This window comes from Theropithecus gelada, chromosome 10 (genome assembly GCF_003255815.1).
Source record: "Theropithecus gelada isolate Dixy chromosome 10, Tgel_1.0, whole genome shotgun sequence".
NCBI lineage: Eukaryota > Metazoa > Chordata > Mammalia > Primates > Cercopithecidae > Theropithecus > Theropithecus gelada.
The window spans coordinates 19,659,140-19,674,529 of NC_037678.1; the positions used below are offsets into that span (position 1 = coordinate 19,659,140).

Genomic DNA, 15,390 nt, shown 5'->3' on the forward strand with positions numbered 1-15,390 from the left:
GTAGAGACATTTTTCTTCTGCAATAGTTTCTTCTTCACACAGTGCAGACTCTTGGAAGACACAAGCTACCTACAAACCAGCACACAGCACTGCTGGGTAGAATGGCCCACCTCCTCATGGGGACAAGGAGGACCCCAGCAAAAGGGGTCTCAGTTGTTTTCCATGCTTCTGCATCACCGCCTGGGTACACATAATCACTTCTCTACCCCCAGTGGAACAGATAAAGAAGCCAAGGTCCATTAGAGTTAAGGGCAAACTTTTTCTTTTTCTTTTTTTTGAGACAGAATCTCACTCTGTTGTCCAGGCTGGAGTGCAGTGGCATGATCTTGGCTCACTGCAACCTCTGCCTCCCAGTTTCAAGTGATTCTCCTGCCTCAGCCTCCCTAGTAGCTGGGATTACAGGCACATGCCACCATGCCTGGCTAATTTTTGTATTTTTGTCATAGAGATGGGGTTTCGCCATGATGGCTAGGCTAATATCGAACTCCTGAACTCAAGCGATCTGCCTGCCTTGGCCTTCCAAAGTGCTGGGATTACAGGTGTGAGCCACTGTGCCCGGCCAAGGGCAAACTATTTACACTAGCACTTGGCTGAGAACCTATCTCCTGGTCCCCAGCACACTGCGCACTGCTAAATACTGACTGATGACAGCAGACACAATGCAATTTAGCATCCTTTTTTTTTTTTTTTTTTGAGATGAAGTTTTCACTCTTGTTGCCCAGGCTGGAGTATAGTGGTGTGATCTTGGCTCACCGCAACCTCTGCCTCCCGGGTTCAAGCGATTCTCCTGCCTCAGCCTCCTAAGTGGCTGAGATTACAGGCACATGGCATCACACCCAACTAATTCTTTTGTATTTTTAGTAGAGACAGGTTTTCTCCATGTTGGTCAGGCTGGTCTCGAACCCCTGACCTCAGGTGATCTGCCCACCTTGGCCTCCCAAAGTGCTGGGATTATGGGCGTGAGCCACCGTGCCTGGCCCAATTTATCATCTTTGATCTGTTAAATTGGTTCTTTAATCACATTCACCCACTTAACAAGAGTTGACTGAGAACCTGTCATGTGCCAGCTACTACATAAAGCACTGGGGACACAGGCGGCAGTCCCTAAAGGCTGCTAAGTCCCCAAGTCTCCTTATTTCTGGCCAACATCAACCAGAACTCCAGTGATTATCACCTCTTGGAGCTTCTGGAGTCTCTCCTGTCCCAGTTGCCTGCTGTGTCTGCTGACCCTGGGGCTACCTGCCCTGCTGCGTCCCACTTGCTCCACCAGCTCTTCACTGAACCACACCTGCATCAGCACCTTTGCCTGAAAGGTTGCCCCAAAGACAAACTTAGTGGTAAATACCTTTGAAATACTTTCCCTGAAATATCGGTTTGGCAGCAGCAGCAGGTTAAGCATTATATTCAGGGGGTTACAATGAAAATTTGTCTTCCTTTTGCCAGGCAAAGAAAAGAAAAGAAGAAAGGTCTTCAGCGGTTGGCCAGTGGAGCAAATGTGAACCAACAACAAATAGCTTTGTATGTGCTTGCCATTAAGGGAAGCAGAATTCAGAGGCTAAGGGTATAGCCTGCAAGTTGGCCTGCCCAAGTTCAAACAAGCCTGGCTCTGCCAGTCATTACCGTCATGGCCTAGGACATAACCTCTCTAGCCTGTTTTCCCATTTCTAAAACAAGAATAACAGCACCCTGATAAGCGAGCAGGGGGACTTGAATTACAAGATATCAAACTATATTGTAAAGTACTTAAGCCACTGTGGTACTAGAGCAGGGGGAAAAAAATGTTCTGTGAAATGAGAGAGAGCACCCCAAACAGACCCAAACGTATGTAGAACTCTGACAGTTGTCATAAGTGTCAGAGTGGATCAGAGGGGAAAAGAGAAGCTGCTCAATAAATAGCACTGAGATACTTCGTTGACTACATCAGAAAAATAAAATTAATGGCTGGGCGTGGTGGCTCACGCCTGTAATCCCAGCATTTGTAAGGCCAAGGCAGGAGGATCACTTGAGGCCAAGAGTTCAAAACCATCCTGGGCAACATAGCAAAACCCCATCTTTACAGAAAAAAAAAAAATTAGCTAGGTGTGGTGGCACATGCCTGTAGTCCCAGCTACTTGGGAGGCTGAGGTGGGAGGATCGCTTGAGATGGGGAGGTCGAGGCTGTAGTGAGCCATGATCATGCCACTGTACTTCCAGGCAACAAAATGAGACTTTGTATCTTAAATAAAAAAGAAAGAAAGAAAGAAAAAGATTAACTACATATTTCATATCATTTACATATGTATACAGAAATCAATTCCGGATACATTAAGGACTTCAGTGTGAAACTTGAAAACTTTTCAGGAGAAAATATTAGAAAATACCAATGTGGTCTCCAGGCAGAAATATAAAAGGTTCTATCTATAAAAACTGATAAATTCAACTACATTCAAATTGAGTGTCTTTTGAAAGTGTGGTGATGGCACAAGGATAGACACATAGATCACTGGCATAGAACTGGAAATCCAGAAATTAACCCTTACATTTACAGTTGATTTTCAACATGGGTGCTAAGATAATTAAATGGGGAGAGAAAAGTATTCTCAACAAATGGCATTGGGATAGCATGCAAAAGAATGAAGCTGGATGCCAACCTTACCCTATATTAAAAAATTAAAATGAATCATAGATCTAAATGCAAGAACTAAAACTGTAAAATTCCGAGAAGAAAACCCAGAAGTAAATCTTCTTGAATTGGATTAGACAATGGTTTCTTAGATATTACAAAAGCAGATGACAAAAAAAAAGATAAGTTAGACATCAAAATTAAATTTTTTTGTGCTGCAAATGAGACTATCAAGAATGAAAGGCCAGGCACGGTATAATCCCAGCACTTTGGGAGGCCGACGCAGGCAAATCACCTGAGGTCAGGAGTTCAAGACCAGCCTGACCAACATGGTGAAACCCTGTTTCTACTAAAAATACAAAAATTAGCCAGGTGTGGTGGCGCATGCCTGCAATCTCAGCTGCTCAGGAGACTGAGGCATGAGAATCACTTGAACCCAGGAGGCGGAGGTTGCAGTGAGCAGAGATCGTACCACTGCACTCCAGCCTGGGCAACCAAGCGAGACTCCATCTCAAAAAAGAAAAAAAAAGAAAAGACAATCCATAGGAGAAAATATTTCTGAATCATGTATCTGATAAGGGACTTGTATCCAGAATATATAAATAATAACTCATATAATAATAAAAAACCCAAATAGATAATAGGCAAAGGATTTAAATAGGCATTTCTTCAAAGAAAATATAGAAATGGCCAGTAAGCGCATGAAAAGATGCTCAACATTATTAGTTATTAGAAAAATCAAAACAAAACCACCATGAAATATTACTTCACACCCACCAGGATGACAATGATTAAAAAACAAACAAAACCCAGAAAATAGCATGTGTTAGAGCAAGGATTTAGAGAAACTAGAACCCTAACACATTCCTTGTGGTAATGTAAAATGGTGCAGTCACTATGAAAAACAGTTGAGCAGTTTCTCAAAAGTTAAACCGTATTACCCAGCAATCCCACTCCTTGATATAGAACCAAGAGTGAAGAAAACATACATCCACACAAAAGTTTATACACAAGTGCTCATAGCAGAATTATTTATAATAGCCCCAAAGTAGAAATAACCTAAATGTCCATCAACTGATGAGTGGATAAATGTTCTATATTCCCATACTGGAATACTATATGGCGATAAAAATGAATGAAGTTGAAATGCTGAAGCAGGAGGATCACCTGAGCCTAGAAGTTTAAGGCTGCAGTGAGTTATGATCACACCACTGCAACCCAGCCTGGGCGACACAGCAAGATGCTATCTCAAAAAAAAAAAAAAAAAAAAAAAAAAAAAAAAAGGACTGATGGTTAAATAGAGGGATTTATGGAAGGATAAGTGGTGATCAAGTACATATAGTAAAATGTTATTGGTAGAATCTATGTGGTGGGTATACAAGTGTTGATTATACAGTTCTTGCAACTCTTCTCTGTTTGAAATTTTGTATAGCGAAGTGTTGGTAAAAAAAAAAAAAAAAAAAAAACACTGATAAGAGAAGATCTTCTATAGAAAACATACTTTCCAACTACAATAATAATATCACTGTGGTTTAGGTGCAACGCTAGACAAAACTAGCACATGACGAAGAAGTCACAGACCTGCAAGAGGCTAATATACTAGAAGAAAAAAATTCAAACCCAGCAGAAAGCAAAGATACACCCATTAAACAATGAGATACTGTTTTCAATTCTCAGCACAATTTAAAATGCTATTAAATCCTGGTTCTGGTATATGGTGAGACTAGCGGCTGGCTCTGAGTCCCTTTACTATGGCTGTGTGATAAGGCAAATTCTGTCTCCATATCTCAGCTCCCACACATACAAAATCAAGGGAGGGACCTCAAACCAGCTGAGGTTCAGGGTGACAGGTCAAGGGACAAGCAGAGCTCAATTATACATGTAGGTGTATGGCCCAGGCTTTCCATGCACAGTAAGTAGCTAGTATTATTTGTAGTTATCTCTGCAACAGAATTACACATTTTAAATTTTCTTTTAGATGCTTTTTTTCTCCTATTGGATTTTCTACAATGAGCATTAACTATCTTAGTAACCAGGGAAAAAAATGTCATGAATTATTTTAACAGCCAAACGGTGATGATTTGGGATCATGTCCTCTAATCTCTATCTCTGACAGCGGAGGGCTGGCTCCATGCCTTCCTAGCTGTACAGTTGTGTGTTTCTAGACCTCAGTTTCCTTGTCTGTACCACAGGGGTTTGGTAAATCATCTCTAAGAACCCATCTGATGGTAACAGTCTAGGATTCTATGGCTATAACATTCTTTCATATGGGTGACTGAATCCTTCTCAACTCAGTGTGAGAACTCGCGCATTGACACCTTTCTGATTCAAACTTTGAAAAATGTGGAACAAGAACACAAGTATAGATGGCCACATTTCCCACGAGCGTAAGAGCTAAATCAAGCCAAGGGCCATTTTAAAAACTCTAAACTCCATGCAATTCACAGGGAGACACTCCTGGAATGCAGCTTCTGCGGCTGCGGCTGGCTGGGCACTCAGCCCCAGCTCCCCTGCAGTGTGCCACTGCCCAGCCCTGAGACCGGGGTCACCTCCCCTTCCTTCTATGGAAATCCATCTAGTCCACTGAGAATGCCAGCAGGTTTCGGAGGCCCCTGAGAAGTTAACACCCCGCAAGGAAACTCTGCTGTCTACAAGGAGCCCAGTGGCCGTGATCACAGAAAGAACCTGGTATTTCCAATTAAGAGCAAGTCCAAACAATGATTCCAACTGCGAGCAGCTATCTGCAGTCACTTGAATTACCTGCTTCGCACAATACAAGCAGCAGCTCCTCCCAGCCCTGAGCTGGTAAGAAGTGGGCAAGGGCAGAAGGGCAGAGGGGGATGGTGGGAGTGAAGTAGGAACAACAAAGATGAATGCTCATACTGGAAAAAGTGCCCAGAATGTCCCAGGACAGTGAGATACTTCCTGGTCACTTGTTCTGCTTGGCCAAAGCAGGCAAAGAGGAGCAGAAGAAAGGTCAGATCATCACCAGAAAGAGCTACCAGGGGTCAGGGTGAGGTCAAAGCAGGCACAGAAAAGGCCATGGGAGAAGGCAGTTAACTTTGGGCTGAGGAGATCCAAGAGGGTGATTAACAGGTTTTCCTGTGGTGCTGACTTTGAGTGCTGATCAGAGCAGCAGGATGGGGGCTGCTGGTGGGCATAAGTGGCCTCCCATCAGACTCTCACTCATGCTTGGATTGGGACCTCTGCATCTGGAGTGTCTCTTGGGAAAGTTAAAGAGTGGATTCAGTACAGTCAAGTGAGCTGCTTCCCACTAGATAACTCCAGAGAACAGGGGCAGTGCCAGCATCACGGCCCCAATTCAGAAGGGCCCCACCCTTGGTTTAATTCTCAGCTATTGCTGTCTTGAAATTCTTAATAATTTTTGCAAGGGGCCCTGTATTTTCATTTTGCACTTGGCCCTACAAGTCAAGAAGCAGGTTCTGCTAAAGGATGGTAGTTCCAGGGACCACTTCTCCGAACCCCAACCACCAAGGACAGTGGATCGGTGCCAGGGTCCCAAGAAGTCCTGTCTGGCTTGGGTTCCAGCCACGCACAACATAAACCAACTCCATTTAGAATGCTTTCCTTTGGTTTTCCACCCAATGGCAGGAGACAGTGCAGCTGACAAGCCATCAAAGGGCAACAACAAATAATGACTGAACTAATGAGGACACTTCATGCTTTCTGGTTAGTCAACTGCAATTGAAAACACTAACAAGGCACATTATACTGGCCAAAGAATAATCTCTCAGAAAGACGGAAGTCTAATGTAGGGAAGCTTACAGCAAGGCGTTGTCTATACCCACCCCAAGCATCATGAACCAGAATGCTCTTGCCAACGGTGATGGGGCTGCCAGAGGAAAGCATTTATACCCTTTGACTCAGCAATTGCATTCTTGGGAACGTGTCCAGGAAAGAAACACAAAGGAAAAACTTTACATGCCAAAGATGCTCAAGCAGCAGTTGGCTACAGTGATGATCTGGGAAGAACCTAAATGTCTAACAGAAGGAAAAGGCATTCCGCAGCCTTCCAATGAACACGAAGCCTGCGATAACGTGGGACAGTGCTTATGATGTACAGCCATGTGAAAATGGCATTTTTTTTTGGATCTCAATGATATTAAAAGGATGTTTGTATAAAGGAAAAACATTGACCAAAAATAGAGACCTAAAAACAGTGGCAGAGGGATAACGGCGTTATGGAAACACCATGCTCTTGAACATCTGGAATTGTTGTCTAACAGTAAATAACCCTTAAAAATAATGAATGCCCAGGGCACAGGGGATTGGTCCTGCTGAATCTCAGAAAGTCTGGCCAAAAACAAAGCATGTGTGCTGGGGGACAGGAGGGGAGTGGGATTGGAGAAGGGATTTTGCCAGGCAGATGAGCAGTTACCAAATGGTTAATGAACTAAGAGTCACATTCCAGGGGCCCCGTCCCATATAAACTATGCTGCTTCTAATGTAAAAATATCCCCGGTGGAGGGATGCACCCAGTGGGCCCGACCAGGAAAGACACTTGTCCTCTACCCAGCCCCACCTATGGCAGAAAGGCTGATGGACATGCCAGGCCAGGACGCGGCAGGCAGCCCCAGGGCGCTGTCCAGGTGGGGTTCCTTTCCCCAAGTCTGGGTGGCCTCCTTCCGCCTTGACACACCACCCAGTGTGAGCAGCTACTATTTCTGAAGATGTGCGTCAGGAATCATTACTCAACACACACGTCACAGGGAAACAGGACATAAAAGGAAATTTATCTTTGGCAGCCCAAAGCCCATAACTTCATCTTTATTCATATTGCTCATCTATTTCATCAGATGCTGCTGCTGGTTTGAGCTGACTGGCACTTTACAGGAAAACCAGGTGCCAGGAGAATGAATCTGCCGTGGGCAGGGTTGTGCCCTGCAGAGCACTCCCTGATGAGGTCACAGGAAGATGCCCATCCAGCAAACCCCTCAGTCCCAGCGCCAGCCCAACCCCATGCAGCCAGACTCAGGCCCCTCTCCCCGTTTCACTAGCCACCTTCAGACCTTTTCACTTAGTCTCCCAAGCCCTGCTCCCACTTTGGCCCCTGTCGGGTCACCTGTCTTAGCCTAGCACCTAGGCAGCCCTCTTTCTCTTTGCCCAGAGGCAACAGAGGTAATTGTGCTACCTTCAGAACCAGTCGAATATTATTCCTAATAAATGCTTTTTTAAACAGGGCTGTTGCATATGGTTGAGCAGGTTGTACATTGCACAGCCCTAGGGAATGCCAATCACAACAGACACTATAGATTTATTTTTATTACAACGCAAATCCAGCAAATGGAAGAGTCTTGTTATGACAAATCAGTATATTACAACAGTTTAAAAATAAGTAGAGGTACGGGACCAGCATGGTGGCTCACGCCTGTAATCCCAGCACTTTGGGAGATTTGGCTCATGCCTGTAATCCCAGAACTTTGGCGAGTGGATCATTTGAGGTAGGAGTTCAAGACCAGCCTGGCCAACATGGGGAAACCCCATCTCTACTAAAAATACAAAAATTAGCCAGGCGTGGTGGCAGGCACCTGTAATCCCAGCTACTTGGGAGGCTGAGGCAGGAGAATCGCTTGAACCCGGGAGGCGGAGGTTGCAGTGAACTGAGATTACACCACGGCACTGCAGCCTGGGAGCCTCCAGAGCAATACTCCGTCTCAATAAACAAACAAACAAACAAACAATAAGTAGAAGTAAAGGATCTTGAGGAAGAGGCATCCTTTCTAATCTGTGCAAGGTGCCAAGTGAGCCCACAGCAGCCCTGCACGCCAACCTGAGACCGCCAATTGAACCAGCTCCCTGGAGAGCACGCTATGTTCTCCAGGCTTCTTGGGGCCACCAGTGGCAAAGAACCTTGACTGCCTGGCTGGGGGATCCTGGGCCTGTCCCAGCCCCATCGCCCCCACACTTTCAATACCTTCCTCACTGTCACTGGGCATGCTGTGGCACAGTGAACAGCCACAAGCGCACAGGGCTGGTGCTTGGCCCAGGAGGGTCCCCTCTTCTCTGCTGCACTCCACCATCATGACCCTCTTTCCTCTCCAGGCCCTTCCAGTCTAGCACAATTGCCCCCTCGCTACCCAGGGGCTCAGGGTTGGCATGAAGCCTGTTTGCTGATGGGGGTTTCTGCATAGCCAATAAAAGCACTGGGGGAAGCCTGCTCTGCCCACCTCTCCGTCTCCTCCCCTCCTTCCTTGAGCTCTCGCCCTCCCTACCTGTAGGCCTGCCCCTCACACAGTGAAACTCACATGCACACAGGCGTGCTGCCCTCCTGGCACCTCCAACATGCTGCTCCCCTCCCGGGACACCCTTACATACAGTGCCCCCAATCCACCCCTCAGCTGCCTGCCCATGTCGGGCCCTCTGCTGGGATCCCTGCCCACTCGCAGTGCCTTTCCTCAGAGCTCATGGACTCCTGCATGCCTCAAGCTCTGTGCATATTCTCAAATCTTCTCTACTTGGCATGGCCAGCACCTCCTGGACTCTGAGTGTGGCCAGCCAGGGCCATGCCAGTCCTCTCCTCCTTCATGGGAAGGGATCAGCGTGCAGGGTCAGAGGGATGCTGGCCTGGGGATAAGGCGAGCTGGGCTCTGCTACTCCCAGCCCCTCTGGGCTGGGTGCCTGTCACCTGGCTGTGGACACTGTGCCCTACGCAGCTGCTCGGACAGAGTGAGTGACTGACAAGACGCTGTTGGCCAGCTTTTCTGCCTAACAGAAAAGACAAATTCATCTTCTCTTACCATTGGCTGTTCTTCACTCTGCCTCAAAAGCGTTGAAACATTCAAGACCTCCCTCTGGCATTGAGCCTCTTTCTAATGACAAGGAATCCCCCCAGATCACCTCTCTGTATTCCCCAGGCTCTGAGGTTCTGCCCCAGAAAGTGAGTCCCCAGCCCCACCCACTGTGGCCTTCCCTTGGGCCAGGCCCATCGAGAGTTCAGTGAGCCCCCAGGCCATAGCCTTCCCCTTGACCACCATTCAACCAACACGTGGTTAAATGCTGGGCGTGCAGGCTCTGGCCCCACTCCTGCCTGTGTGATCTTGAAAAAGTCATCTCTCCTCCTTGAGCCTCAGTTTCCCCATCTGTACAATGATATGGCCAATGATCATCTTCCTTGCTACCATTGATTGAGCACCCTTCCGTGGGCCACAGGCTTCCCACTTTTCCCTCATTTCAAGTTGCGGAGGAGCATCACCCCCCGATGAGGGAGCTGAGGTGATTTCTTCCATATCTCCCCTAGGTCTCATTTGGCTCCAAGGACTGGACTTGTCCCATGCCCACAGGCCCATGGTTGCCTTGACAGGTCGACTCCTTGAAACTGTTCTTGGCCTCTGTGCAAATGAAGGCAGTAAAACGTCACTTCCCCAACGGGTCTGCTTGTACAAGAATGTGCATGCCTATAAGAAGCCGGACTTATACTGGAGGAGATGGAAAAGATACTAAGAATAACGAGCAGCCACCATGTGCCAGGATGGGCAGGGGCTTCCATACGTATTACTGCCATCGGTTTGAGATACCAAGTAGAATTCTCACCACCTTAGGCCAAAAGCAAGCGGCCAGAGGCTCTGCCATGTTAGGTCTTCATGACAGAAGGTACCGCTTCACAGTGAGTCACACCAAATAACAGTGACAACTCGGTGTGGGAAGACATAAATGGGGTCAGCACTACCATGAGGCCTCCTTTCCACAAGCCACACGCCACCTCCAGAGCCGGCAGAGCTGTGCTCTCACCACTCACTTCACATCCTTTCTTGCCCATCTGTCCTTTCTGATGTAGCCCACTGGTAAGTCTCCTTCCTATATCTCACCCCTCATGAGGTCCTGACACCTCGCTGAAGCCTAACTGAGCATCCGCATCCTCACCCGCCTACCTCTTACTCATCCTCTGATACCCAACTGGGTGTCACCTCCTCCAGGAAGCTCTCCAGCATCCCCCCACCCCAGGTTCACCTAAGAGCCCCACTGCCCTGCCTGAGCTTCCCTGGTTATTCCAGAGGTTCACAGTGGGACCAGAAGGGAAAGGGTGGGGGCAGGAAAGACTCCAGCCTGAGTCAGGGAAGTCCCAGTGCACCAGGGAAATGCCCCAGAGGAAGAACAGGTAGCTGAGGCCCCCAACCAGAGAGGATGCTCCTTGTCCCCTGGCCTCAGATGGCCTTTCCCTTCGTTCACTTCCAGGTGGTGGGCTGGTTCCAAACACCAGTTAGACAAAAGTGCTGAGTGCTAGAGGGGAGAGGGTGGCATTAAGACACAGATGAAACCCAGCCTCCATGTCTGGGAGCCTACAGCCTCAAGGAGGGTGAGACTTGCATCAAACAACCCAGTCCTGCTACAGAAGGGGCCCATGAGAGGTCCGAAGGAGGGGGCACCTCCAGCCTTGGGAGGTCGGGGGAAGCTTCAGGAGGAACTAGAATGGGCACTGCGCCTGCAAGGATGTATTTATTATGAGGGAGGGGCAGGGAGATTGGGCCAAGTAGGCCGAGTGAGGGTGGACTGGGCATGCTATGAGACCAGGCCTGAGGAGTGGCAAATGTGAATCCCTGGGAATCAGGAGGACATTCTGCAGGTGCAGGGAAGAGATTAGAGCACAGAGCCAGTCCCTTGCTTCAGGCCTTAGTCCTCCCTCCTAGGAACCTCAGCAGATGCCAAATATAGAGAGTGCACTTTGGCAAGCTGTCCCCTAAAAGTCCCCATTTGTGAATTTTTGAAGGACCCCGTGTCCTCCATCAATTCCCAGCTGATGTTCCAAGAGGCTCCTTCTCTGTCCTGGCCTTTAAAGATGCAAACACGTCATCAAAAACAATAACCCCTCAGAACATTCCAGGACCTGGTGCTCACGTCACAGCCACTCAGAGAGGCTGGTGCACCCTTGCCACCAAGTTTTCTGGGGGTCTGTGCAAAGAACCTAACCGCCTGACCTGGTATGTCCCCCTGATGGCCCGTGTTGGTTGCCATCGCCCTGATCCCCTCCTGTTTCTGTGACACATCACCCAGTCAGCTGGAAGTTCAGCTCAGCTCTCTCCACTGGGCAAATCAGAGCTGGGCTCAGTATGAAGGCTGGCTCCTGGGCAAGCAGGGGTGCTCTGAGGCTGCAGATGAGAAAGTGATGACCTTGGCAGTACTATGGTCAGGGCCTGCCCAAGGCCACCAGACTCTGACCTCTGGTGAGCCCACCATGCCAGGGCATGGGGTTCATATGTTCTGCTCTCAGTGATTTATGTTCCAACCAGAAAAGATCCACGAGTCCAACACAGATCTGCACATGTGCATACACACATAAGTGCACACATACAAAGGCAAAGGGGAGAATGGCCAAGGGCTGTAGTCAGCACTTACAAGAGACCCCAAGTGGGTGCTTCCCCCTTTTGTGGCCCACCAGGCTCTGTTCGAAGCACACAGAGACACAAATACATAGGTGATTGACAGACTGGTAGGCACAGATGCATAGTATCTCATTTCAACCTCCCAGCAATCTTGCCAGGTAAGTAAGGTTTTTTGTTTGTGTTTGCCTCCTGAGTAGCTGGGATTACAGGTGTGCACCACCACACCAGGCTAATTTTTGTATTTTTAGTAGAAATGGGGTTTCACCATGTTGGAGAGGCTGGTCTCAAACTCCTGACCTCAAGTGACCCACCCACCTCGGCCTCCCAAAATGCTGGGATTACAGGCATGAACCACCGCGCCCAGCCAAGGTAAGTAGGTTTAATGCCATCTTTTAGATGAGGAAGTTGAGGCTCAAAAAGGTAAGAAGCTGGCTGAAGGCCAGGCAAGCAGTGACGCTGTGCTTTGAACACGCCATTGCCCATGCTTCCCTAGGGCTCCTCACATGCTTAGGCCTGGGAGCAGGGTGGGGACCTGTTTTTCTGGAACCTCTTTCAATCCATGCTTCCCCTTGTTTACAAGGGTGGGGGCAACGGAGACTCACAGACAGGCACAGACACACAGCCCAGCAGCAGAGTCAGGACAAGAAGCCAGGTCTCCTGACAGCCCAGCTATACCACGGGACCTCCAAAGTAGAGGCCCCTGTGATACACCTCCATAAGGTAAAACTCTGTCCTGCCACTGAAATGGGCACCACCTGGACCTCATCCCTTGGCATCCCGGAGCAGGCAGCAAGCCCAGCTCCCTCTTCAACTTGCACAAAGATGAGCTTAGGTGCATGATGAAATTTCACCAGAACCCTTTCCTCAGGGGAAACTTGTCTGCGGTGACACCTTACCAGAATACCCTCCAACATGTCTAAAACAGGAGGCCAGTCTCACCCTGTTTGCATGCTGAGGACGAGGACCCAATCCATTCCCATCACGATGTCAGGGGCTAGGTGGCTCCCACCTCCCAAAGCTGATCCCTAACCAGGCCTCCCGCAACCCTCAGCTATGTATGTGTTTGTATGTGGAAATCTCATAAAAAACAGATTACCAGCTTCTCTTGAAAACACCCTTCTGGTCTCCCCAGGCCCACTTTCACACAGAGCACCTGAGGGACAAACTCTCTGTTCACCCCTACGGCCTCCAACATGGAGGCTGAGTTCTGGCTGCTCTTGACTGCGGCTCTCGCGGCTGGGCCTCCTCCTGCTGGTGCAGCAAGCTCTGCTCCAGGCCCTGTTCTAAGCACAGTGCCTACCAACACACAACCTCCTGAGACTCCTCCTCCCCAGGCTTGCTGTGCAGGGCAGGACACCAACAGGAGGATAAGGTGGAAGGCTGGCCTGGAGGGGTCTGGCCGTCAAAAAGGTCACCCCATCACTGGTCTCAAGATACAGCTACTCTGGTCACACCTGAGGTTTCCTACAAAGGTAACATTCCCCCACAACCAAGCCAAATGCTAACAGACATCAGCTCCAACGCTCCTTGTTAACACTTCCAGACAAGGACAACCAAGAAAATCATTAGGTGAGCCAAGAGAAGAAAAACAATGTCTTTTCTTTTTTAAACTAACTCCGAAATTCTCCCTCAGAATAAATCCATCCAAACCGATAACAGAAACATCACTTAAACTTCGCGTAAAGAATATGACTGCTTTAGAAATGACGCTATATCCAAAATAAAAACTGTAAACTAAGACCAATCCTCTAAAACCGGAACATACACTTTGGACGAAATTTACTTGCAAGTTTCCTTAAAGGACCTTTAAGACGGAGGTGTAGTACCAACTCCTAATGAAATACATTTGAAATGTTTACAACTGCACACACCCTAAGACCCCATATGGTGTTTCGAGAGAACTCACATGGTTGGATGGGATTCCCCAGCCGAGGCGTGCAGCCTGCAACTTCGAAGTCCTCTGAGGGTCTTATGAAGCCATTAGCATAACCAGTAAGCAGGCAAAGTTAATTACAAGGTTTATTACAGATCAGAGAGCGCTGATTTCTAAAGCAGCTGTTTCTAATAAATTCGTGTTAAGTGAAATTCATCGCCGCTGTGTCTTTTAGGTCTACAAGGTTAAAGAATCCTAATTTTCCCCAGAGTTTCAGATGTTAACAGAAACACTCATCAAGGTAAATACAGTCAAGTTTCACTGATGCAAAATTTCCAGTAAAGAAGGTTTCAAGCATCAGAAATTGCAGGCAAGAGCTTAGAGAGTTTGCAAGGCCTCCATTTAAGACAGCTAAGGTTTTCTTTCCCCCATGCTAGGAAGGGCCCTTGGGCTTGTGAGCCTGCACACCCCAGGGCGGTCATTCAGGATCACCACGGGAGGGGTAGGGTGTGTTGCTCAAACCAGGCGGCCACTAGGAGAATCATGCACTGAGCAAAGCCGACACCACTGGTGGCCCCAGGACGAGGCCCTTGTGGGCAAATCAGCGACTGTACAGGGGCTCCAGGGGCATGCCGGCCCCAGGCCAACTCTGGGGAAGAAGAGGTAGATAGGTGGATTAAACACCGACCGCCTTCCCCCTTCTTTTCATAAAGATATAGATTATATTTCGTTTTCTTTTTGCATATGTTAATTAGACGGACAAGTCTCTAGCCGCAGCCCCCTCTCCAAAATGCCCCGCGCGTGAAGCGAGCTGGGAGCGCACGACGGCGGGGTGCGGGGACAGGGGTTCCCCAAGGCTCCCCGCGCTCCCCACGCCGCGAGGGAGTGACATCAGAGGCTCGCGTGGATCGATCACTCAGCAAAGCCCGGCACCGGGCGTGCATGCGCGGGAAGCCTGGCCTCCCTCCGGGTGGAAGCCCGGCAAGCACTAACCCTTCTTAAATTTATTCAGGCAGCCGGAGCTGCAGAAGGAGCGCAGGGAGGCCGTGTCCCAGCAGCCGCGTCCCTTCATTCCCGCGGCGGGGCAGCCTCCGATCGGCGGGGCGCTACATGGCGCCAGGTCCTGGGGGCTTGCACGGACGCGTGCACAGCTCGGTGGGCCGCCCGGCGGAGGCGGCGGGCACTCGTGGGTCCCGGCGCCGCGTTACCACAATGCACCACTGCCGCCCGCCACCCGGTGCACGAGCGCGTTAACCCCGTCCGCGCCGCGGGAGCCGAGCCCAGCCTGAGCGGCGGTGCAGCCTCCCACTTCCTCCCGCCCCAGGAGCGCTGCCTCGTCCCGCGTCGCCTGCTGGTCCGCGCGACCCCGCGGACGCCCGTGCAGGCTCCCCACTTCAATGTCACATTTTAATATTGTCCCCTGCAGCAACAAGCTCGGCGTTGCTTTATTTCAAAGGGCAAAGATGCCCTTGAGAGCTAAGGGGCACGTGGGAAATGGGGATGGCCAGGGGCCTGACGGTGATTCCAGGAAACTGGGGTCACCTCTGAGACCTGCTTATCTTCTGACCCCGCTGCGG

The 15,390-nt window shown here is 49.2% G+C and overlaps 1 protein-coding gene across 4 annotated transcripts in view; it reads right to left on the reverse strand.

The window, feature by feature from the left end:
• Positions 1–15,390, reverse strand: part of OSBP2 (oxysterol binding protein 2) — a 225,562-nt gene that overhangs the window by 68,151 nt on the left and 142,021 nt on the right. The window contains exon 1 of one of the 4 annotated variants that reach the window (XM_025400228.1): positions 14,807–14,993. The exons of the other annotated variants lie outside the window; for them this stretch is intronic. Within the exon in view, the coding sequence (XP_025256013.1) occupies positions 14,807–14,885 (79 nt within the window). The 5' untranslated portion in view covers positions 14,886–14,993. Of the gene's footprint in view, positions 1–14,806; positions 14,994–15,390 lie in introns of those variants that run through there. 4 annotated transcript variants of the gene reach the window in all.